Source organism: the organism of the source record quoted next, unplaced genomic scaffold, assembly GCF_019419815.1.
Source record: "Pyrus x bretschneideri cultivar Hongxiangsu unplaced genomic scaffold, Pyrus_bretschneideri_v1 Contig87, whole genome shotgun sequence".
Classification (NCBI taxonomy): domain Eukaryota; kingdom Viridiplantae; phylum Streptophyta; class Magnoliopsida; order Rosales; family Rosaceae; genus Pyrus; species Pyrus x bretschneideri.
In genome coordinates this window covers 555,478-582,566 of record NW_025999828.1, presented here as the reverse complement: position 1 = coordinate 582,566, position 27,089 = coordinate 555,478, and the positions used below count along the sequence as shown (strand labels likewise).

General features: G+C 35.9%; 1 protein-coding gene and 1 long non-coding RNA gene across 2 annotated transcripts; one reads left to right on the top strand and one right to left on the bottom strand.

Moving 5' to 3' along the window:
• The first annotated feature begins 649 nt into the window (after positions 1-649).
• LOC125473433 lies at positions 650-5,382 on the top strand. Its single transcript, XR_007255323.1, has 5 exons — positions 650-777; positions 1,863-2,121; positions 4,208-4,300; positions 4,549-4,663; positions 5,027-5,382. It is a non-coding gene; the product is annotated as an uncharacterized LOC125473433 (long non-coding RNA).
• Positions 5,383-5,570: 188 nt separating this feature from the next.
• On the bottom strand, positions 5,571-7,553 carry LOC103932703 (elicitor-responsive protein 3). The gene is given in 7 exon segments (XM_009342340.3): positions 5,571-5,811; positions 5,924-6,047; positions 6,166-6,232; positions 6,235-6,267; positions 6,350-6,386; positions 6,388-6,416; positions 7,306-7,553. Coding segments are annotated over 7 exon segments (444 nt in total). The 5' UTR covers positions 7,373-7,553; the 3' UTR covers positions 5,571-5,724.
• Positions 7,554-27,089: the final 19,536 nt, after the last annotated feature.

The window sequence follows — 27,089 nt, the reverse complement described above, 5'->3', positions numbered from 1 at the left end:
AAGCCCAAAAGCATTTTGGGATTCCCGATTTGTCCCGAAATCCCGAAATTATTTCGGGATTCCCGAAAATTGGGATTCCTGAAAATTTGGTTTGGGATTGAGATTGAATTTGGGATTCCCAAAAATTTCGGTTTGGGAATCGGGACAATGGTTTCGGTATGGGATCCCATACCGAACCACCCCTAATAAATAGGCATGCGCTCTTTGGTCTAATTACCGTAGCATGACATGTTTGTAAATATATTTCTTCCCTGATTCCGCACCTTTGCATGTATTTGGGCTTTAATAGAGGATTGCATGACAATTGGGTTTCAAGGCTTGATTGGACTTGCGTGTGATATTTATGGGCCTCAACAGCTTGGAAGTGAGATAACTTAGATTCGATTATCGTCAAAGGAGAATTTGAACCACATTATTACTATCTCATTCCCCTCCTATTTAGTGTAAAAAATATGGTTTGTTTAGAAGAAAAGAAATGTGATAGATCAATCCGTCCCACTTATTAAGTTGGTTAGCCCAACACTCGTGCTTAAAATGGGTACGGCTGGGTTGGGCCGGTCCGTTTAACACATCTACATGCAATGACTGCAGCATAAAAACGACACCGTTTTACAAAGTGTGGCCCCACCTTCCCTGATGCCAGTCCGACCTGACGATGTCGTTTTTTCGTTTGTTTTGATACTCCACCGACCCAATACTCGAGCGCTGTCGTTCAACCGGCAACAAAGCAAAGCTGCGGAGCAATCTCTGTAAGGAAGACGACGAAGAACTCCGAAGGTAGAACCGAACCCTTTCGATTTTATTTGTATTAGTTGTTATTTTTCTGTTTGGTTGCCGAGAAAATGGTGGCCAACGGTTTCTAATTGATCGAGAAAGAGAGGAAAAATTGTGTGGGGGAAAAATCTTAGTTACTATTTTCTAGTTTTGGTATGTATTGTATTGTTAGAACATATTTACATATATGGAAGTTTGATGTATTTTTCATTCTGTTTGATTGCATGATGTATATGTTTTTATTTTTCAAGTTGGGTCTGTTTGTTGCCATTATTGGTAGGGTTTTATATTATTCCAATTGGAGGCAAAAGATGTTTGAATTTAGGTTGTTAATCCGAATTGCGGACTTTAGTTCGCAATTCTTATCTTCTTTATGATGATGTATCTTCTTCTGGTGTTGTTCGATTCGTCGTTATTTCTCGGGACAAGGAATTTTAGTTTGTGCATTTATGTAGTGGAAGTTCAAAACAATGCAGCTATTATGGAGTGATTATTTCGTTTTGTGTTGTTTTTCGATGATATTGAGTTGCTAAGACTAATGGCAAGTAGCATTCAGAACTACTTCATATTAAAGGGTTTTGTATCTCCCCCAGTAGGTTATAGCTCTCTTGAGAGCAGAGATCTGAAGGCGTGAGTTCATGTGTGCGTGGGCGCGTGTAAGAATTGCTATTGAAAAGAAAGTTTCTTATAAGAAATCAAATGTTTTTGACATCGATGGATTCTATTGTTGTTGTGCACCAATTAAGCTACCTCATATCTTCTAATTTTGTACTGCGCTCAAAGTGTCGGAATTTGATTCTTTTTGTTGTTGATAACCAGTTTAAGTTCAGAAATGTGCATTGTTTTGTTTATATGCTTATTTGGTACACAGCACCTAAGTTCTCAGATTTCTGAAATCAAATGTCACAAGGGAAAAAGTGGGGATGTTTCAAAATGGTTATTCGTTTTTGGTAATACTTCGCTGTTATCTTGCATTCATCCCCCCTTTTAAATGTTTGAATTTTCTTGTGAATGGTATGCATTTAAGTTTGTCATTTCTAGTTGTTCTGATATATTCTTACAGAAAAATTAATTCTTTCTATTTTCAGTTAAGTTTTGGACCCTCGTCCAAACACACTGAAAAGATGGGAACATGGGGACTCGAAGGCATCTTTTCTGTTTATCAAATTGCCATCGCAATGCCTCGTTGTTATCAAAATCTTGGTTTAAAAGGACCCTCTAGCGGAGTGGAAGTAGAAGGGAGTTTATTCAGAGCATTGGTGAGCGGAAACATCAATCGAAGATAAGAATTTGGAAGAGCCAATTCCTGAAGGATGGGAGTTGAAGGATGAAGGCTCCAAAACCTCGGTAATTAAACACCTGATTCCCAGGTTCTCATTTACGCTGCTGATTATCTTATTCGGTTTTAGATCTGAATTTTTTACCAGTAATAAGAATCAATATCTCTATTACCTGCACTAGTTCCTTTACAGTTGCAATAGGTCTCATTTTTGGTAGTGGGTTGATAGCTGATGTAATTCAACTGTTGCACAATAGATCTATGAACTCCTAGTAGTTGAAATCTAATTTAATTTTCTATTTAACCAAAAGTGCATTTGCTTTTTTACTGAACAAAAATCTCGTTTATATCTCTGATATTCTTGTTGTGATTTAGCATAGAATTTCATCTTCATAAGATTAGTAAATTTGGAAGTGAATTTTGTATTTGGTGTTAGATTGACTTAGCTAATTGGTTTAAATCTTACTGCACAATACTTTTATGCGTTAATTAAAACATGCATGTTGGATTGCTTCTTGAATGTTTGATGGCGCTGTATTTGGTTGGTTTTTCTTTGATGGAAGTCTTGCCGTTGTGCACTAGTATCACTCTTCAAAGTTGTGGAGTTTCAAGTAACGTATCCTTAGTCATATGGCGCTAGGCTTCTAAGCCATCAATTTTTTACAGGTTATTATACAAAATGGTCCCTGAGATTTGCATGATCAATAGAAATGGTCCTTGAGATTGAAAATCAATAGAAATGGTCCTTGAGATTGTCCACCATCCATGATTTATATCCTTCCGTTAAAAACGATTTTGGGCAATTTTCAAAGCTTTGTAACTCAATCGTTTCTTAACCAAATTCGACCCATAATATATCAAAATGAAGATAGGAAAGTGTAGAATAAGATTATACCTATTTGGAAGCCCAATGGTTGTCGGAGATGGTCGGAAAATAGCCTGAAAGGTGACTGATCTGCGGGAAAACTGGAAAACTTGCCGGAAACTGGGTAAACTTTAAACGTTCATAACTTCTTTAATACTCAACCAAATTGAGTGATTCAAAAACGAAAATAATGCTTCTTGATGAGACAAAGAGAATGGTACCTTTTTCAAAGGTTAACTCACCGTGGTTTGGTCGGACAACGGCTTGAAAGTGGCTAACGATTTTCGAGTTAGCAACTTTCGAGCAGTTTTCTGGCCAGACCACGGCGAGTTAGTAGTAAAGAAAGATACCATTCTCTTTGTCTCGTCGAGAAGTATGATTTTTGTTTTTAAACACTCTATTTGGTTAAGTATTGAAGAAGTTATGAATGTTTAAAGTTCACCCAGTTTCCGGCGAGTTTTCTAGTTTTTCCGCTGATCAGTCACCTTTCAGGCTATTTTCCGGCCATCTCTGGCAACCGTTGGGCTTCCAAATAGGTATAATCTTATTCTACACTTTCCTATCTTCATTTTGATATATTATGGGTCAAATTTGGTTAAGAAACGCTTGAGTTACAAAGCTTTGAAAATTGTCCAAAGAGTTTTTAACGGAATGACCAAAATTATGGATGGTGGACAATCTCAGGGACCATTTCTATTGATTTTCAATCTCAGGGACCATTTCTATTGATCATGCAAATCTCAAGGACCATTTCTATTGATTTTCAATCTCAGGGACCATTTCTATTGATCATGCAAATCTCAAGGACCATTTTGTATAATAACCCATTTTTCACAGTTTGAACAGAAGCTTTATGTTACTGTTTTATATAAATATCACAAGATCTTTTATCCATGTTGAAGGGAGTCTTTAGTCAGGCATTTTCCATAACTGCGCATAATTGTTTTGATATTTCTTTCTGCGTCATCTTGTGTCCTTGTGCTTGTGAATAGATGAACATTTATTTAGCTTGCGGCCCATTTCTTAACATTGATGTTACAAATAAATATTGTTAGTCAAGGTATTTGGGTTATCTTTACCGGTTTATGTAGTCAGTAATTGATGTGGCATAGTTAGCCTTTCCACACCAGATGAAATGGCAGTAGACAATGTTCTGCGTTCTTGGCTTAAAATATAAAAGTTATTTTGCTTAGAATGGCATGCTATTTTTCTTCATGTTTGTACCTCCCTGGTGTTTCAACTGGTTTCAGAACTGAGTGATTGCTTGTTTTAATGTTTGGATGTTATAGCACTACTTGTGCCCTACAACTGGTCAGCATTTTTCAACATATGAAGATCTTTTGAGATATGCGAAGGAAAACAAGCTTTCAATATATGTGCCGGTGAGTTTTATCATTGTTGCTTTGCAAATAAACATTTAGTCTTCTTTGTTCATATTTTCACGTTTTCATATATTGTAATGATTGCTACCTTGAGAATCTTCATTGTACTGTTCATAATATATCTGTGGGACTTGATGGGCTTGCTTTTCTTTTGTTACTTACGGGAACCTTCCTCCAATTGTACCGCATGAAATTATGTAGAAGCCCTATACTGTCGGACATCGACTTAGTCATATATCCTCTTATAGGGTTTTAAGATCAACAAACTAAAGAGGAAACGTAAGAGGATGAGGAACAAACCTAGCTCTGCAGCTAGAGGGAACTCTGGCGGTCAGAGCTCAAGGCCACCACCTCTGAATCCGGGTAAATTTCTGAACTACACAATGTTTGAAACCTCCTCTCTCTGTAGTATGTTGAAGGAAATTGTTTAACTTTAATAGGATTGAACTGCAAGGACCCTTTAATTTTTTCCTAAGTTTTGCACGTATCGTCAAAGTTGTCTTGCTCTTGCACTCAAACTTGAAGATATGTATTAGTTAAAGAGCATGTGATAACATTAAAAAAATAAATGCTTTCGCTTGTACATTACTCATTACATTGGTGTCTTTTAATTTCTACGGAAAATAAAATATTTTATCTAGAATGCATTGTTGCTGGACCATTAGTTCGCATAGTAGTGTATCGCGTTTTTTCCTCATGATTTGTTAATTGCACCTTCTCCTCCAGGTAAAGAAAGCAATGGTTTAGAGGAAACTGCCGACCCTATGGAAAGCAATGATACCGGGGAGGACACCGAAGTTGGTGAGGCTGGGAAGAGCATTGAAGCTGGTGACCTTGAAGCATCAGAAGCTATGAAAGAATAAGCCTCTGAGGCTATCCATTCGTGTCTCCAAGGTGCGGAGTATTGGCTTTTCTGTTGATTGTCGGATTGCTATTTTCTCTGGTCTCTTCAGAATAATGCATTTTCCAGTTTGGTTAATCCTGAGTTTACTTTGGTTTGGTATTTTGATTTGAGTCTTGTATGCATTACAGCATGAGAGGTCGACTAGGCCGTTAAAAAAACGAATAAAATGGACAGATTGTTTCAATCTGATTCGATCCAAAGTGCTTTTGGATTAGCATTCAAACTAGTTTATGTTATCACATTAGGGTATTAAAGTATGATCCAAAATGTGTGACAACTTATTTGTTCAGAATTTTGTGCTGTGCTGAGTAAGAGTGTCCGATTGAAAATGAAAGATAAAATTCAAAAGCAATCAAACAACGAAACTAAAAACAATCGAAATCAAAACCAACTTGACGGATGATTTCAGTCCTTCAAACAAGTTGAGGCACATAAATATGTAGGTTTAAACACTGACACACACCAAAAAACATAAACCTCCAAGATCACTGAAGCTTCTCTTTCCTCATTCGATACAGCCCTACTCCTCCCCATAAGACGATTGTTTCCATCCGCCATAGCTCTCCTCAGATTCACCATACCCTCCAGAAGGAAAGTCGTTGCTTCTCTGTAACCAAGAATACAGTGAAGTAAAACACACTCCAGAGTCTGAAAAAAGTAAACGCGAATGCAGAAACGAAACAAATAGACGAAATGAGCAGACTGAGCAGTAGTAATACCTCAGGCTCAGGAGTGAATGTGAGTCCGATTTTGATCTCTCCGCAAAATTCTTTGTCCTTGTTGACAACATTGTATGCAGCGGGAGGAAGGCTTCCTTCACTGAACACTGGCTCCAAACAAACGCTGCATATACGCCACACATACGTTAACCAGACTCAGCCAGCACCAGACAGAACAGGGTGCAAACTTCTTTCGAGTGACGGTATACAAAATAAAGGATGAAAAAAAAGGAAACACTCACGTTGCTTCTCCGACAAAATCATCCGCGCTGAAGTTATCCTTCTCCATGATTTTCAACTGAAGTTCGGAAATGTTTCATTCCATTCTGGTGCAGATCCTTGCCCTGCAGCATGCACAAGCTTTTAATAACTCAATCTTTACTAGCAAGGAATGCGCTGAAAAGGTGACGAAGAATAGAACTTTACCTGAGGCCACAGTGCTTTGCTTCTCTTGGGTCTTTACATGTTAAAAGGACATAGGGATCCATGTCAGCTGCTCATCATAAAGCTTCAACCCATGAGTACATACATAACAACCAGGTTCAGAAATTCAATGCAGACGGATTCAAAACATTCAAAATTGCGTACAAAAATCTCGATCCAACTTAAGACAGTTAACCAGCTTTAACCGGATTCATGTCTACTGATATGGAAATTGGCTAGCTAGAAGAGCACTCGTAAACAACCCCAAGGATGATACAAACCATGTTTTTGTTATGCTAACAATTGATGAATTATAGGACAAGTAAATCCAAATCACCCACATGTCAAAGAGGAAGGTAAATCAAGTAGACATAAATATTACTGACGAGAAAGAAAAACAGTGAAAAATAGATAGATCTTTTCTGCTTCACTTTAAAATTACGATGGATCTAAGAAAATGGATTAAGAACTTTCAGTAATTCTTTGTTTTTTGTGGTACTGCATCAAAGATTTAACAAATATACATATACATATACATATATATATATATATGTACATATTCACACACACACACACACACACTGATACACACACATGTATATATATAGGCGCACACAATGAGAACATGATCCAGAAACTTTCAGTAAGTCTTTCTTTTGTGTTACCGCATCAAAGATTTAACAAATATACATATACCGATATACACACACATATGGAAAAATCAGGCAAAAGCATTCATCCAGAAGTGCAAAACTGGGAAAAAGTAGAGATCCACAGATGCATCAGAAAGCAACCCAGAAATTATTTTCTCATATATATGTGTTTCTACAGATACATACAGAAAAGTGATCAGCATAAACTAAAGTGGAAGATGGAAGATTCAGGATATATAGCATGTAGAAATATATGAATAAAAATATTACACAAACATTGACAGAGTGGGGAGAGATAATAATTACCCATAAAGTCATTGTTGTCGAGGCCCTTGGCATCGACGAGAAGAACTTGAAGCGTTCCGAGAGGCATGTGTTTGGATCGGAGAAAGTTGAAATCCACAGAAAGAGAGAAGAGGGAGTAGAAGGTCTACGCGTTTTATTGCAGGTTTCTAATCTGCAAGAACTTTAGGAAGAAATCTTTGGCCTGTTGTCACCTGTCAGCTATTTAAATCTGTTTGCCAATTTGCCGAGCCTCTATGGATCTGATTGGGAGTTGACTTTGTTCACTTGGTTCGGTTTCTCGTACCACATTATTATACGACAATCTCGTACCATATTATTATACCAGAATCTTATATTACCCTATGTACAGCTAAGTTGGACATGCCACGTTACTTGACTAGCATACTTCAATTTCCAAATAGGTTTTATTGACGAGAAATTATGTTCATATCTCTTATTTTTGTATTTTATTGATTGAAACTTATTTCTTTTTTAATATTTTACCAATGTTCTTTTACTTTTATCCACATCGTTATTTCCATAATAAAATAACTACATTCAACATACAAATTTTATAATTAAAATACTTAACCATTTCCAAATAGATCCACCCAGCATTAGAAACAGTACATTTAATATATTTATATTTATAACTAAATTTTGTATCATATATTTCTATTTTAACGGCTTTTTCTATTAGTACTCTACATAATGTTGAATGTACCTTACAATAAAATTTAATATTAAATGAATTATATATCCTACTATGCAATGACACATTTGACCTTATAAGGTTTTTAAAAAAAAAAAAAATTCTAAATACACCTCAAATGCCTTTTAACGTATTACTTATTTTCTTCAACCCTCAAAACTTCTCTCACCTTTCATTGTTGAATAAAATCCTAATTAATGAAACTACACACACTTCCTAACCAATAAAACAACAAACATGTTGATTGAGAAAATTTATTTTGACGAATGAAACACGATATCGATGTTTCAAAAACTTCTCATGAGGTAAGACTTCATATTTTCATTGCTTTAGTGGATTTTTTTTATTTAAGCTTGTTTTTGCTTCCCATATACCTGCGTTATTTAAGCTATGAGCATATATTATTTAAGCTTCTCTAATGTACGTGCAAATATTTATGGGTTATGATAACCCTGCGTTATTTAAGCCTGCCTTTAGCATGTTTCATAGGAGGCTTTTCTTTTGCTTCCCTTCTTTTGTCACCATTTTACGATGCTCCACTCCTCGGTGGACTGCCATTGCTGGACTGTGAAGTGGTCTTCCTTTGACTCTGGGATGGCCATTACTTCAAGACTACAGAAATAATATTATGTCTGCTATAAATAGGTAACAGTGAAGAGAGATAATATTTGCTAGAGATAAAAATGAAATGGATGCAATGTATCATACTGTTTATTTTCGTAATTGTATCACACAAATGATGTAGGTAAAGAGAGGGGAGGGATATTGATATTATTACTTTTACTCTTGATCTTATGTGTTGTAATGAGGTTACACACTATTTGGACGCAAAATGCACATACTTTTATATATAGGCGTATAGATCCGACACAACCCTACATGCATGAAGGAAAATCACCACCCTAGGACTTTTCACCTAAGACTTTTAAAGGTTGCCACCAAAGTCTAATTTTGTTTGCTTCCTCATTTAATTACATATGTAGCATTACTAATTTACTAAGTTTCACAACATTCCCCTTGGATGCCCACATATCAACATCATTTGCCTCATTAAACCTTGCTAGGAAAAACCCAGTGGGAAAAAACCATAGTGAAGGAAAAAGAGTACAACTTTGCTTGGATAATTGATATATTGTTAAGTATGTTTATGTTGCCTCGTTAAAACCTAGATAGGAGAAATCCAATGGGAAAAATCCTAGTCAAAAGAAAAAAAGTACAGCATGCATGTGTCCTAGATGTTTCCCCTGATGTGTATCTCCCTATGATTATGCATTCTTCAATTTGACTGATTGGTAAGCCGGCGTAATTCGATATCATACTCTGGCTTATGAAATGTACACAACGGATTTGTCTGACTTCAATAACCTTAGCCTTATGAAGCTTATGTGCACTGAAAAACTTTGGAGATATGTGTTTAGTCTTATCGCCCTTGATGAATCTGACCTTTATTTGGACAACAGCGTCTGTCTTTGAAGGTGGACAACGTGAATTCCAGATGTGATGGATCATTGATCTTAACTAAGAACATTCACAACTGGTTTCATGTAGAGCAAGTATTTTCAAGCGATTGGAAGATGTAGCAACTAATGTTTGCTTTGTTGAATGACATTAAATTGTTGTATTTTTATACGTGAACACATATCCAATTTGTGAGTGGGCTTTATGAGGATCAAGGAGAAAACCAGCATCTGTATATCTAACAAGATTCTAGTCGTTTGTGGGTTTCTTAAAGTAGAGGAGGCCCATGTCTGTTGTCCGACGAAGGTATCATAAAAAATCTTTAACTCCCTTCCAATGTCAAATTGTTGGAACAGAGCTATACCTTACTAAACAAGTTGAATGATAAAACTATATTTGGTCTAGTACATTGTGCTAAATACAATAAAGCACCTATTGCAATAAGATATAGTACTTCTGGACCAAGAACCATCTGATCATCTTTTTTTGGGCGAAATAAATCTTTCTTAATGTCAAGAGACCGAACAACCATTGGCGTGCTAAGTGAAAAGCCTAGTCCATGCCAAATTGCTTTAGGACCTTTTCAATGTAAGTTGATTGATGAACCAAATTTCCATTAGCACAATGCTCGATCTGCAGGCCGAGACAATATCTTGTTTTCCCAAGTTCTTTCATTTCAAATTTGCTTTTCAAATATTCAATAGTCTTGTGAGCTCTTCAGGAGTTCCCACTAAGTTCATTGGTGAGCTTTGTAGGAGGTCCAACTAAGTTCATGCCATCGATATATATTGCCATTATAACAAATCCATAATTTGACTTCTTAATAAACAGACAAGGACAATGACATTATTTGTATATCCTTCCTTTATCAAATGATCATTGAGACAATTATACCACATTCGTCCAGATTATTTTAGCCTATAATGATCGCCTTAATTTGATTGAGAGCATACCTCGTGGTTTGTTAGTCGTTTCAAGCAACTTAAGTCCTTCGAGGACTTTCGTATAGATATCAATATCTAATTCTCCATATAGATATGCGGTGATAACATCTATAAGCTGCATATCAAGTTTTTCTAAAACCACCAAACTTATTAAATAACGGAATATAATTGCATCCATTACAAGAGAGTATGTCTCATCATAATCAATTCTAAACTTTTGCAACAAGTTATGCTTTATATCTTGGAATCCTGTTTTTTTCTCATTGCACTTTCTTGTGAGCACCCATTTGTAACCTACAAGGTTCACGCCGGATGGGGTTTGGACTACTGATCCAAAACACTTCACTTTTACAAGGAATTTAATTATGCCTAGATTGCATCTTTATACTTAGGTCAATCTTGTCTTTGTTTGCATCATCAATAGAGTGGGGCTCAATATCATCGCTTAATATGATTTCAATGGCTATTGCGAATGCAAACATGTCATTAATGATTATTTCATTTCGATCCCACAATTCATTTTTACATGTATATCTTATGGAGATTTCTTTGCTTTCATGTACTTTTATCTATTTAGGGACGTGTGTCTCATCAAGGACATTTTCTTTTTTTGGAAGTACAAATTCATGAATTGTGGATTCGTCATTCATTTCCTTTTCATGAATGATTTCATTTAGATTCAGGTGTGCCTTATCTTCCTCTTTCAAGAAGCTAAATCTTTTGAACCTGGGGGTTTACCATGCTTTAGGCGTGCACCGAATGAATCATTTGCTACCACTTTGTTTTGTCCAATAGGGACATCGATTCTTGCAGGCACATTTGCAGTTGGTATATGTGATTTTATCACTTTCATTGCATCATTAAATGCATCTAACATTTGATTAGCAATACTTTGAAGATGAATGATTTTTCCCACTTCATTTTCACATTGAGTGCTTCGTGGATCGAAATGAGAAAAGGTGGGTACATCCTATGTGCTTGAACTGCTGATGCGGAAAAAAAGCAGGGGGGAAGGGAAAAAGGTGTTGGGTAAGGGTACCTCCTATGTGCTTGAACTGTGCTTGAAATATAATTATCAAGAAGTCTTTGAAAAGCTACATTTTGATTAAGTAGACAAGAGGCAAGCATGTGGCCATCAGGTAGGTGCATCAACCAAAACCATAAAATATCGCAATGGTCCACAAGGTGGTGGATAGGCCACCAAATATCCCCTTGAATTCTTTGAAAAAATGATGGAGATTCAACATCAATCTTTGATTGTGATAACCTAATTACCAACTTCCATTGAGAACAAGCCTTGCAACGATTATCATTGACATAGCAATATGTCTACTTAATAATAGATGCCCATTAGAGTTGTAATGATCCTACGGATCATGATGGATCCTAGATGACCTAGACGGTCATGCCAAAGCATGTAAATTTTTGGATCAATAAACTTCTAGTTCATGACAGTATGTACTTCAATTGTCTTTATTATGTAAATACAATCCGCTCGATAAACCACACAAATTCTCCAATGTATGCTTCTGGGTATCATTGGAGGTAATACATTCCACGTTATATGTACTTTTCATTTCAATGTGGTATCCATTTAAAAGTATATATTGAAAACTCAACAAATTTCTTATAGATCGAGTAGCGTATAATGCATTTTGTGTATTCCATTTTCATTTGGCAACATGACTTGGGCTTTCCTTAAGCCTTCAATTACATCTGATTAGCCTGATTATATTGTTAGCTTTACTTTTGTTAGCATCAAGCTTGAGAAATATTTTCGATCTCAAAGTATTGTATTCGTGGTTGAATAGTTTGCAAGACAAATATCTCCACCATTGTTCTTGTTTTGAGAACCATAATTTTTATCCGTGCTTTCTGAGTAAGACAATCAGAGTTAAAAATAATTTATTCATAATAAAAAGAAATTGCAATACCACTCTTTATTGAATTGAAATACAAGCTTTAAACGACAAGTTCAGATAATGAAGCAATGGTACATTAAACATGAAAATGATTTATCGGACCAATATACTTCATTCTCCCTTTCCGCAACAAAATCTAAAACATCCAGATGGGTTATGTTCAATTGACCTATTAAGTCAAATATTGGATCAAATATATCCATTGAATAAGCCTAATCAATGAAATTAGTTTCGACACTTTTTCCTTTGAGGGGGGCTTGATACAGATCCACATAATGCTTTGCGGTATGGCAGGTACGTGCGAAGTGCACATTGCCACCACACTTATGGCAAACTTCTTCAAGATTTCTAAGAGTGTTATTCATATGAGCTTTACCCTTGTGTCGATTTACATTTTTAAAGCTTAGGTTTGAATTATGACCTTGGACCCTGGTTGTAAGACTGGACACCATGATTCTTATCATTCCCATTCCATCTGCCTTGCTTGTGGTATCACGCCCCAAACCCAGGGTCGGTAAAAAAACCCTAATCTGAACTCAAATACGGAATGCAAACTAAAAATCAAATAATTAAATGAAACTATATGGAAAATTAGTTCCTCTTATAAATAAAAGTAAAAAATTCTTTACAAAGCTTCAAAGAAAATGAATAAATTAATTTCTAGCCTCACATCTAATTCATTCTCATTTTGCGTACCCTTTCAACTGTTTAGTTCGTCAACCTACATAATAGAGGAGTGAAGCTTTAACAGCTCAGTAAGGACATAACCTACCAAAGTAAATTGATAATACTAAATTAAGTATCATGAAATCATATAATTAAGTATCAAATCATTATTAATAACAATGCATAGTGCAATGCTTCATTGTCTACACCCATTAATCCGTATAACTTAACACCCAGACCTCGTACGTCCCATTCTGTACTTATACCACTTAATTCCGAATGACTAATTATACGAACTAATCCCCATAATCCAGTCATCCCAATTTCCCCTTTTGTTAGTCGTCTTGCCAAAACCCTTCGTCGCCAATCCCAAATTATCCTAAAAGAAATTGTGCATTGTTAGCTCACCTGAGACTTGGTACCTACTAAGAGTTTGGCTCAACTACACAAAAGATCCTTTTCAACAACCCTTATTTCCAAATTTCCATCCTAACACTGAAGTTCCAACCACATCTTACAACATAAGTGATGCAAAAATAATGTTATTTCATCTTTCGCATGTATCATAGTGTCAACGAATAGCATTTCACAATTACACCCAAGAGAAACATTTATCCAATTAGCATCAAATCACATTAATCAACCAATGAGATAATAATAATATAGCATTCCACAAAATTTAATATAATTAATCTCCGTAAAGGTCTACTGTATTTCCTCTATATGGATTCCAAAGCATTGCTCCGAGATAACAACACAAGAAACCACCACTTTGATAAGCTCCTATTCTTAAGTATAATCAAATCACCATATGCAAGACCTGAACTTTAATCCTAACCAACATACTGAAGCTTACTAATTTCACTAGTAATCCAAAAGTCATTTTAGTTGATCTAGAATAGCTTGTTCATAACAAACTAATGTGAATAAGTACAACCTTTAGAAAATCAGGGAGATTGTGAAATTCACATATACATATGCATGCTTTCTTCTTGGTGTATAAGAAGGGTGGCATTTTGAACTATGTATATACATAAAATAATTATTTCCAACTCCAAAACATATGCTTTACTTTATATATAATTGAAGCTATATATCATATATGTATGTAGCTTGATAACAAGATAACAAGCTTGCATCAAGTTAGTAGATAATCGTTCTATCCTCCGATTGGTGTATATATTTTTATAGTTTAATACTAACTGTTGAAATGTCCCACATTGATCGTATCAATGAGGAAAAAAAAGAGTTTAAATATTCTAATCTCACTCCAACTCTCACCGAGACCTTTTGTCATAAAACCCCACACCTGACGGATTGTGCAAGTGGTAATTACCAAGTTAGAGATAATATCGATGTTGTTGGAAGTGGGCTGTATGGCCCGTTTCTCTGATAATTCTACATGGTATCAGAGTCGGGGAGCATGCACGTACTGTACTACCACGTGATGGGTGGATCCCCTTGGCCCACATGTAGGGTGAGCCCTATGGCTCCACATGGTTGTCAATATGTGGATCTTCCAGGTGTGATCCACTAATTGCGTCCCACGTGAGGGAGCGTGTTGAAATGTTCCACATCAACCGTATCAATGAGAAAAATAAGAGTTTAAATATCCTAACCCTACTCCAACTCTCACCGAGACCTTTTGTGATAAAACCCCACACTTGATGGATTGTGCAGGTGGTAATTACCAAGTTAGGGACAATATTGTTGTTGTTGAAAGTGGACCGTATGACCCGTTTCTCTGATAATTCTACACTAACATGCTGCTTTATTTAACTAGATGAAGACTAGCTTCGTTTAGTCCATATATGCACACATATATATAACTCACTGAGAAATCAAATGACATATATATAAAGAGGTATTGCAATAGATAGCAGTATTGTAGGATTGCATTTGAGAAGGTAATTTCATAAGAGCTATCACAAATCAAACGATTCACTATAACTAATACTTTCTTGCCTAACTCAATTCAATCACAACCCTAATTAAAAACTCAAAAGCTCTACCCTTTAGGTCAAAGAATTAGTACTTACCCCTGTGTCCATGTTCCCCTTATACTGGCAGAAGGACATTAGTCACCGTAATCAGCCTTGCTCCTTTATTTGATTATTTCAAAGCCGACTAACCATCATCAACACAACAGCTCTCTTCTTCTATACCTTAATTTGTTTCCCATCCTATTGCCATCTCCGCAATCATACAATTCAACCTTCATCTTAATTTCTTTTCTCATCCTCTCTCTCACTCACTCACTCCGACCCAAAATACATTTTCCCTCTTCTCTTTATTCATCTCTCACTTCCTAAAATCTTCTTTTTCTTTGTTGTCTGTTTTCTTCAGTACCAGCCATAAGGTTCCATATATATAAGTATGGGATGCTTGAGTCGGTTCGAATCGGCAAACAAAGATAATAACTTCTTCCAAGTTTATCTTGCCATGCTGACTAGACTAACTTAAGATTGGATTACCATAGTGATGGAAATGGGTTGAGCTTTTGTATAATGGCGTGGGTTCAAACTTCGTTGATGACTAATCTAACATCAAGTTTTTACATGATAACATGGGTTCAATCTTTGTCGATGACTAATCTAACATCTAATCTAACAAAATCTATCATTTAACAAAATAATAATAATAAAATATTACAACTAAATGCTAGACTTGGAGAAGTTGTTACTAATTGACACTTACCACGGTGGGAAATAAAATAAGAAAAATAGAATTCACTATAGGTAATTTCTCAAAATACTCCACTCTTAAGAAAAAATCAAATAGTTTTATTTATTTTTTATATATTTTTTAAAATATGGGTCCTCACATGTGGCCAGGGTCCTCATTTATAATTATTGTCATGAAAGGAGGTAGTGTTTGCTTCAAGGGAAGCAACATTCACTTTTGGGAATGACGCCAACCTAGTTAGTCAGGACTGATGATTTTTCATTAGGAGCTCATTATTCTCTTTTCAGCCACCAGGAGCACAAATATTAATTGGTTGTACTCAGTAAAGCCTCGCTTTCTATACTGCTACTGCAGGAGTACATTGGAGGCATGAAAAGTACTAAAAGTCTTTTCCATCATATCTTCCTTAATGATATCCAGAAAGTTTCATTTGGGAGCTAATTCTGAACATTGCTTAGTTACACTCAAGAACCATCTTAAAATCCTGAATTCTTAGGTGCGCTCGCTTATAACGAGCTATTAGGAGAATCATCGTTTTCTGGTGATTACTCTATTTCTCAGTGCATTCCAGAGAGCTAGTGGGTCTTCAACTGTTAGGTACTTGCCCTTCAATCCTTCATGGAAGTGGCGACGAATAAAGATCATGGCTTTCCCCCGACCTTGAGGGGATGTAGTGTTCCCCCCTTTGATGGTGTCTCCAAGATTTCCTGCCTCCAAATAGATCTTGGCATCCACAACCCATGTAAGGTAGTTTTTCCTAGTGATATCAAGGGCTGCAAAATCAAGCTTTGCCAAGTTCGCCATTTTCTTTTTCTGAAAGAAAAATGAGATGTGTAAGAACTTGCAACAATATAGATTCCGGAAGAATGTAGTGTTAGAACTTCTAGTTCTTACAAATTTTTCATTTTGATCTTCATGCCAAAATGATAAGCACTCGAAACTTCAGGCTCAAGATTTACATAAATTAGACATTAATTAAAAAAAATTATTAGGTAGTTAGTAATACTCATTACACAAGCACTGCCATCAATATTAAGCATCACTATTAGAAAGAAAGAAAATTAATGAGGAAGACGATAGTACCACACCACTCTCATTAAAATAATATAGTGTAAAGTGGCAATTATATTGTACCATTCAAGTAGCAAACAATTAAATATGCAATTTAGGATGGACGATTACACCGCACCATCTAAATTGCAGTAAAGTTAAATATGCAGTTCAAGATGGGCGATTATACCGCACCATCTAAAATTGTAGTACATGATTAGTAATTAGGAGCTACCCAAATAAGAAATCAAAAATATAAGTAATTATTAGATTGAGGACTAGGAGAAGGCATTGGTGCTAGTTGTTCTTGGCGAGGAAACACAAAGCAGGTGAGGCAGAGAAGGAAGAGGAACAGTAATATCCTTATGGGAAACATTTTTCGACAAAGGAAATGAAAGCCAGTTAGGGTTAGAGAGTCGTGCTGACAACATGTTATAAATACGCAAAAGTGAGAGAGAGATAACATTTGTTAGAGATAGAAATGGAATGGGTGCAATATATCACACTGTTTATTTTTGTAATTGTATCACACAAAGGATGCAGGTAAAGAGAGGGGAGGGATATGGTATTATTACTTTCACTCTTGATCTTGTGTGTTGTAATGAGGTTACAAACACATATATTTGTATATATAGGCGTTTTGATCTTATACAACCTTACACGCATGAAAGAAAATCTTACTACCTGATAGGAGTATATTTATATGACTTTGTTATCTTATTTCTTTGCATTTACTTAGTTAATTTCCATTTATTATAGTAATTTAAGTTATTTTCGTATTATTGTAGGTCCAGTTCGTAAAGATGGCAATAAATGGCAAAATGGAGCAATTTGGAGTAGTTTTGGACTTGGATTGGATAGCATGCGTGCATAGCATATGGGCTGGACTTTAAATGGTGTTAGACATATGCTAAAATCTGGAGAAATTAAAGTTGAGGCTTGGAAGGCAAGGAATTACACAAGAAAGAGGAATCCTAGTTGGAAAGGAACATTATCTATCCTATTTATCGTACCTTATATTATCTTATCCAATCTTATCTTATCTTATCTCCAGCTATAAGGAGGAATCCTAATCACATTCCAACACTCTCTACGTGAGTTTTAGAGTCCTAAAATAATTCAAAATGCCAAACCATTTCCTCCTTGGATTCAGCCGTTCCCCCTATATATATGAAATTCCTGTACAGCAATTTAGAGGGTGTCATGCTTACCATTCATCCATTGAAGTTGCTGGAATTTTCATAGTTCTTTCTATCTTTATTTTAAGTTTCAATGTTTATTTTACATTGCTTTTCAGTTATGATGAACATGTGTAACTAAGTTTCATTTTAGCTAGAGGTGAATTCGAAGCCAAGATCATATGTTTTATATAAATTGATTACATCCAGTTATCGTTTCATAAAATATGAATGTGATTTACTTATCTACTTTATAGATAACTTATTCTTGTACGTTTATTAAGGATGCACACTTAGTTTGCATGCAGGGATTTGATGCTAGAATATAAGGGAATTTCACCTAATTGTTTGAACTTATATTTGCAAGCAATAAAAGTCACTAGTCAATTGAGTTAATGATCTTTGAGATGTATCTCTATCAACTTTTCATAGTTAGGGAACTTGAGAAGAATAATTTAGTTGTGTCGCTGAGTCTAATTCAATGAACTTAGGAAAATCTGAGATGTTCACAGTTAATTTGGGGCATTGTCATTCATGGTTTGGAGGAAGAATAACTAGAAATTGATTTGTATGCATAGGATTCATGTGTGGAGAAGAATCTTTTAGCTATCATTTCGTCCATATCTCATTCACAACTGAATTTACTTGCTATACTTTACTTTTGTTTTAATTAAATTCGCCCAAAATCCCCCCAGTCATTGTTTTGATCTTAGTTTAACTTAGTTTTCAATTTTATAAGTTTAATTTGTGTTGATTAGCATCCCTTGTAATCCCCGGAATAGAACGATCCCTACTTACTCGTACTACAATTGCATAATATATAGGGTTTAATTTGTGTCTTAGTTTTTAACACATCACCACCCTACACTACAAGAAAACAGGGCTTCAATGACCATGGCAAAGCGTCACAAAATGGTATATGTGACGAATTTCGGTCGTCACAAGAATCGTCACCTATAGTATGTGTGACGAATTTGTAATTCGTCACATGTTCTCAATATGCATGACGCCCAATTCCTCACATATTTTCAAGCCCAATGTCAATTCTAAGTCAATTTGTGACGACCTAGACGTCACAAATCCTAAAATTATGTGATGAATTAGGTATATCGTCACCTATTTCTTTGAAGATTTTGTATTTTATTTTTATTCATTTATTCTTTTGCATTTTATCATTTGAGTAATTAAACCAAAATTTCAACTTCCTATAAATGGCAAGCACAGTAAATACTAGGAAGATGAATGATAAAATTACTCTTATAATTCAAATATAGGTAGTTTTTACATCATGTCCAAGGTTAACCGAATACAACACATCCCAATTATAGCTAAAAAAAGATAATATCATAACTAAAAATATTGAATTGGAGTTGTCTGCTACAATATCTGTAGTATCAATAATAGGGCAACCTAGAAGAAACTAGCCATTTGAATAAGTTCAATCTTTACAGCTCCAGCTGCATCATCACTTTTCATTTTGTAATCCATTCCAGCATACCTATACAAAACTGTTTCACTCAATAAAAAAGATTAGGTAACCCAAATGTTGTTCAAATGCATATATAAGTTTATAACTTACAAAAAAAACATTATAACAAGAAAAAAAAAAGTGCTAGATACATTTCCTACAATACACTTAAGGTGGGCATATTAACACTTATTTAAGTTATTAACTCACTTAACTATATATTTGTTATTGCACTTGAAAATATAGGTGGTGATCTAACGAATAGCATGATCGACCTGCAAAGATAGAAATGGATTCACAAAAGTTATTTGCTACCTAGGCTATTTGGATCTTTGGACCATTTTTTCCATATTATAGTGAAACCCAAAATACTCAATCCCATTTAAAAAGCAAAGCAAGTAGACTTTAGTGAAACAAGAACTTCGACAAAAATTTCAAACAAAAGTCCATCACAACAAAGAGAAAGCATGCACCCAATTCTTGATATGAGCTAATAAAAGGGTTAGTAGTCAAGCAACTAAGTACCAACCTGTAATTGAAAATTAATATAAAAAATGAATTAACCAAACATTCAGAAAGATCCAATTGTAGAAGCCCAAAAACACAAAAAAGAAAAAAATATTGAAGTGTATTACAAACTATGGATTAGATAGTGATCCCAAAAACCAAATACAACCAATAAGCACAAGTTTCATCATTAGTAAAAACCGATCGATTCATTGATTTTCGTATGAGTGATACAAGTACTGGTATACACAAGCAACATGAGGAGGTAAGCCTCCAGGACATGTAGGATTACAATGCAGAGCAACTAAAAGATAAACATTACAATTAAGAGCATTAATATCTTAATATCCAATAAACAGTATGTGACATCCCACATCGCCCAGGGCAGTGATCCTTAAATGTATATTCCCATCCCTACCTAGCACGAGGCCTTTTGGGAGCTCACTGGCTTCGGGTTCCATAGGAACTTTGAAGTTAAGCGAGTAGCGCGCGAGAGCATTCCCAGGATGGGTGACCCATCGGGAAGTTCCCGTGTGAGTTCCCAGAAACAAAACCGTGAGGGCGTGGTCGGGGCCCAAAGCGGACAATATCATGCTACGGTGGTGGATCGGGCCCGGGTTGTGGTGGGGGCCCGGGCCGGGATGTGACAATTTGGTATCAGAGCCTAACCCTGGTTGCGTGTGTGCCGATGAGGACGTCGGGCCCCTAAGGGGGGTGGATTGTGACATCCCACATCGCCCAGGGGAGTGATCCTTAAATGTATATTCTCATCCCTACCTAGCACGAGGCCTTTTGGGAGGTCACTGGCTTCGGGTTCCATAGGAACTTTAAAGTTAAGCGAGTAGCGTGCGAGAGCATTCCTAGGATGGGTGACCCATCGGGAAGTTCTCGTGTGAGTTCCCAGAAACAAAACCGTGAGGGCGTGGTCGAGGCCCAAAGCGGACAATATCGTGCTACGGTGGTGGATCGAGCCCGGGTTGTGGTGGGGGCCCGGGCCGGGATTTGACACAGTAGCTTATGTTTTTAATTTTTAAAACTACTCAAGTACAAAGCACTCACTGCTATGGATTCAAAGAGAATCTCACATAATAAAATCGCTTCTCCATAACACATAAATGATAGCTCTTGGAATTGACTGCAGAGTATAGCGTGGTAGCTTAAACAATTATGTATGGTTCAATTTCATAGCATCTACAAAGCCCAAAAATACTAAACCTTCTTTTCTTATTAATTTGTATAAGCAACAAGCCATAAAGATTTTACCTTTAAACAACAAGAAAAACAGAAGCATCCCAGAAAAATAATTTCATCCTACAAATTCACAGCAAAAAGAAAAATATTGAAGAATAAAAAGCAAATAGAAAACTGATTAAAAAAATCCTCCATATGTAATAATAAATCAAGTTTAAAAATCCCCAATCACAGAATAATAAAGCTAGGCACAAATACATATAGATTTAGAAAATCAAAACCAAATTTACCCAAATTGGAGGCTGCGGAGTGCGAATGTGCAGGTGGAAGGGCTGCTAGAGCAAAGTACCTATAAATTCAAAACCAAATTTATATAAAAATAAAATAAAATTTGAAAAAAAACTTCAACTTAGAACATTGGGAGAAAAACGACGGTCTCATGTGTCTAGGAGAGGAAGATTTAGGTGTCGATTTGAGTTTTGGCGAAATGGATATCCAGGTACTTGAATTTTAGGTGGTGGACAGCAAGCAACGTGGAGATGAGGCCATGGACCTCGACAAAGCGATGGAGAGAGGGTTTGTTGTCTGGGTAAATAAAGTTGGGTATGACATGCACACCAGAGAGGAGATGGCCTTCCTGTTAGGTCACGGTGAACGAGCAATCTGAAAGGCAGAGAGAAAGAAAAGGGAAAGTGAAGTGGAATGGTCTAAAATTTCACTTGTTTGATATTTCATTATGGCGCAATAATTTCCCGTTGTGCATTTTTTGTAAAAGATTTGAAGTTTATGTGACGCAAATGTTGTTGGTCACATGTTTCGAGAATACATGATGAATCTACTCGCCACTAGCTCGTTTTTAAGTTAAATATTTAATGGATAAATATATGTGATGCAAATGAATAACTCCTCACAGATTTTTATTGTATGTGACGAATTTTTAGGCGTCACAATCAATTTCGTCACCTAATCTTTGTTTTCTTGTAGTGCTAGGACTTTTCACCTTAGACTTTTAAATGTTGCCACTAAAGTCTAATTTGGTTTGCATCCCCATAAATTACATATGTGGCATTCACACGAAGTTTCACAACTATGTCTAAATTTTAGAAAAGGCTCTTTGAAATTGTATCATACAAAGGATGCAGATAAAACGAGGGGAGGGATATGGTATCATTACTTTCACTCTTAATCTTGTGTGTTGTAATGAGGTTACAATCATATATACTTGTATATGTAGGCAGTTTTGATCCAACATGAAAAAATTGTTACCACCCTAGGACTTTTCACCTAATACTTTGTTGTCACCAAAGCTAATTTAGTTTACTTCCTTATATAATTACATATGTGGCATTCACACTAAGTTTCACAACAATGTACTAAATTTTGGAAAGGGCACTTTGGAAAGGTATGGAATTGCAATCTTAAATTGGGGGTAGCGGAACTTAGTTTGCATACTGACTTGTCAGTAGGTACTAACTACTAACTAGTTCATGCTACACAATTTGGTTGCGTACTAATTGTTAAAAAAACGCATTACTGTAATGAGCCCAAGTTGATAAATGCGGAGGTAATTAGTAAATCAGAGCGTTCTTGTTTATATAGGATTGCTCGATATACCCAAAGCAGAAGCAAAAACTCCTAAGTCAATTTAATTTATAAAAATAAAAAAAATAAGCATTATAGGATGTGGAGGATGTGGAATGTATGTAGAAAATGTAAAATTTATGTTAAAAATGTGAGAGTATTATAAGGAAGTATGTGAAATGTATTAAGATAATTTTTAAAAGAAAAAACAAATGAACAGTATATTCAACAACTTATTAAAATTTTAATTTATTCAGAAACAGATATTAGTATTTATTTATGTAAGTTTTATTAATTTTATCGTTACACTCGTGATAAAAACTTGAATTATCGTCTAAACACTTCCTGAATTAAAGCACTTTATTCTTTTCACTGTCCAACATAATTAAGGCAGCTAAATTATGATCGATCATACATATTATTAGCCTGTCCAAAAAAAACCTTACATGTAAGTACTGTCAATTATAATAATAATAGACTCTCATCTTCTGTATGTAGAGGATTCTTTTCATCCGGTGTCCTCAGATTTTGATGATTCCTTCCATCCACCACAACCATAGATGTCGCCACCAGCACTGTAGCCACCGTCCCCATGATCGCCATAGCCACCCGCCACCACCTCCACCATAGCCATCGCCACTATCGCCATAACCGCCTCCTCCACCACCATAGCCGCCACCACTTCCACCATAGCCGCCACCACCACCACCAACATACCTCTCCTCACCTTTATGTGATCCTTTCCTCTCACTACCATAGCTTTCCGAGTCACCATATTCTCCATGCTGTGACCGCTTCTCTGCAATAACAACAAACAAAAAATATCCAGCGGGTCATAGGACAATGGTAGTGCCTGCCTTTCCACATCAAAAATAAAAGTTGTGACAAAATTAAAAGCAAATGATGACCAAAATAGCTAAAAGTAGAAAAGGACATCCATCTCTTTCTTTCCAATAAAGGTGATATGCCGATCCAATCTGGTCCCAATTGAATCAAAATCCATGATCAGATCCCAATTGAATCAAAATTCATGATTTTTAGTCGTATCACAAACCTAATAAATTACAAGAATATCGACAACTTATGATTATTATTTAAAATTACCTCAAGCGTGAAAGTGAGTCCGACTTTAATCTCTCCACTGTTTTCCTTGTCCTGGTTTACAACATTGTATGGAGTTGGTGGAAGGCTTCATTCAGCGAACAACGGCTGTAAACGAACCCTACATTAATTAGGCCAGAGATTATAATTAAACATGTGAATCAACGCATGTATCACATTATACTGTGCTAAGTTATTCATACAAGTACATTTTACTTTTACAAGGGGAATTGTTGAGCCTAGTCTTAGCTCCGGCAGACCAACGTTTGACAAAAAAAACTTTGAAGTGCTTTTGAATTATAACTAAGGGAGAAGAGTAGAAGTACTCGCGTTGCTTCTCCAACAAAATCATCAGAGCCAAATGTACCTTTGTCCATTATTTTCAAGCGAAGTTCATCAACATCGTCGGAGACTGTAAAGGTAAAAGTTTCGTTCCATTCTGGTTCAGATCCTTGCCCTGCAGCATTCATGCATGTAGGGAATTTGTCTTGTTCCACAATCGATTGAAAATTAACTGGACCGTGCACGCCAATTTAACCCTAGAGGGTGAAAGAGATGCATGGAAATTACCTAGAGGGTCAAAAAAAGAACATTCAACCCCCATTATACTGGCATACATGTATATAGTTGGCATCCAGAAACTTTACGTGGATACAAATTTAAAAGATAAAATCATAATGGTATCAGATGATTTATAGAGAAGTGGGAAAATTTTGGCCATGGGATATATTCCCTAATTCTCAAATTCTCTCGTGACTTGATTGCATGATGAGAGAGATATGATGAATAGAGTATATCTACGACTATATGCAAGAATCTTCCACGACAAACACCTCCATGCATAATATGTATATTCCTTACATTGGTCTCAAGAAGACTTAGAAGAGGGACAGTGACACAAAGCCCTAACTATAATTAAAAGGAAAACTAATGAAAATAACTTGAAAACTTTTGAGTTTTAACGAGAAGGACAAAATAAAGGGTAAAGTGAATAGTACCAGAATTGACTTTTTAGTGTAAAAATATGGTTTTTCATTAAAGTGAACAGTACCGAGAGCTTTTTGTTAAAGTTCCCATAATTAAAAGCAGAAAATAACTGAATTGAAAATCAGCTATCTATAAGAGTTCAAAGAAACAGTCATAAGGAAGAACTTGTGATAATGTCAGGAGATGATCTCCTTTGTAAATGACACCAAATGTAGATTGATTACAAGATAATTAAATCCAACTGCCCAAATAATTAATTATATCATCACTTAAAATTACTACGGCTCGATGAAAAGAGAGTATTTTTGGGATACTAAATCTATGATCCAACTTTTTACAATCGCAGACTTGTACACATACTCGGTACGCATACACGGCACATGAGAATTAAACATGTTCATCGAGGCTGGAAAATTCTGTGACAACTAAAAATTTAAGAGTTCAGATTTCAGATCCACAGAAGATGGAGTAAAAATCAACCACGCAACCCAGAAATCATTTCTCATGTGTATATTTGTTTTCTATAAATAATGTATATAAAAAAAAATATTGAAAATAAAAGTTTACCGAGAAAATCATTGTTGTCGATGAGAGAACTTTTTTAGTGTGTCCGGCATACGGGATGGTACACCACGTGTCACTATACGATGGTGGAATATGTGTGTTAAAAAGTTTATAACTAAAAAAAAAAAAAAAAAAATTCACCACTTATATAAAAACAAGGATGTACCATCCGTATTCCAATCACAATGAAAAATGTCTCGTTGTCGAGGCCTTTGGCACTGACAAGAAGAACTTGAAGCGTTTCCTAAGGCATGTTTCTGAGAGAGGAAATTATCAACACACAATTTTGATCACTTTTGGGCCTCTACAGTTGGGCGTTAGCTTTTGAGCTCCTATGTAATTTTTATTTTAGGTATAGATACGAACATTTACTCATGCATTGTATGCATATGTGGCGTCATATTTATACCGACCATTTTTTGGGGCTGTTTTATTTCTCACTTTCACCTACAGAGTCTTTGTAATTTGTCCTTCTGAACTTTGTTATAAAAAATCCCATTGACAAATAAAAAAAAATAATAAAAAAAGGACAACCGTCAGGGGTCGTTTGTTGCGCTGGACTATTTCGGACTGGATTAGCTTCAAGGACTAAGCTGGACTGGCTTAAACTAGACTAAACTGGACTAACTTAGTGAAGCGTTTGGTGCAGTATTGGACTAAGAAGCTAGATAATAACAAATTATAATATTATATTATTTAATATATAAATTATTAATATTTTATTATGATCTTATATTTTTCTTCATTTTTTCCTACCATTTCCATCCCACTCTTTTCCTCTTCTCTCATCATCCCACCCTCTCCCTCTTTTTTTCCTCTTAGACCTCTCAATTCATGTCTCTTTCTCATTCCTGGTCAAACCCCTTATTGATTCTAGTCTCTATTTCTCTGTCCTCCCTCCCTCTCTAGCTATGCGTTGTTCGAAAGGGACCTCACGGCTCCAATTTTCCCGACGAGTTGCAGGTTTCCCGATGTGTTTTCCTGCCAACCCTCGTTAAATTGGATGAAGTTAGCACCGCCAAAAAATTCATCTCCATCCCTGGACCGAGATCTTAGCTTTGAATGCTCGAATGTGTCATGGATTTGAAGAAGCCCAAACAGGCCGAGACTTCCAGGCCATTTTCCAACCACATTCGACCACATTTTGGCCTCGATTCAGGTAAAATCGTAATCTTGTCACTCCCAGCTTCAATTTGGTATATTTTATATGAAAGTTGGTTGTGAAATGGATCTGAAAGAGAGTCGGAAAGTTAATGATTGATCTAGGTGACCGGAGATGACGAGGAGTCTGTCGGGAGTGGTCGTTGAGCATGACGAGGACAAGAAAGAGAGGATAGTCTTAGCTAGTCCCATGGTTATTGGGGGGTCTCGCTAAGACCTCTTAGTGAAGGGTTTTGTCCATGGTAGTCCCCTTTAGTCTCATTAATGTTAGTCCCAGCATGGAACAAACACAGTATTGGACTAATAGCTAGTCCTTTCCAGTCCAGTCCAACTTAGTGAGGGCAAACAAACGCCCCCTCAAAGTCTAAGACGTGTATTGAGTTGCATTTCTTACCAAGCATGACGAATTAGGGGTTGACATATTGGCAAAGTTGGTAAAAATTACAAGCGTAAATCCTTGAACAATAAAATTCTAGAGTCTATCAGTTTGATAGAAATCCTAAAGAATAATTTGATTAATTGATTGAAAGATGATTGAAAGGGTTCCAACTACAACTTAAATAAGTCGTTCACAAAACCTTGGGACAACTAAAAGGTCTAGGGAAGTTAAAACAAAATTAAAATGACTTT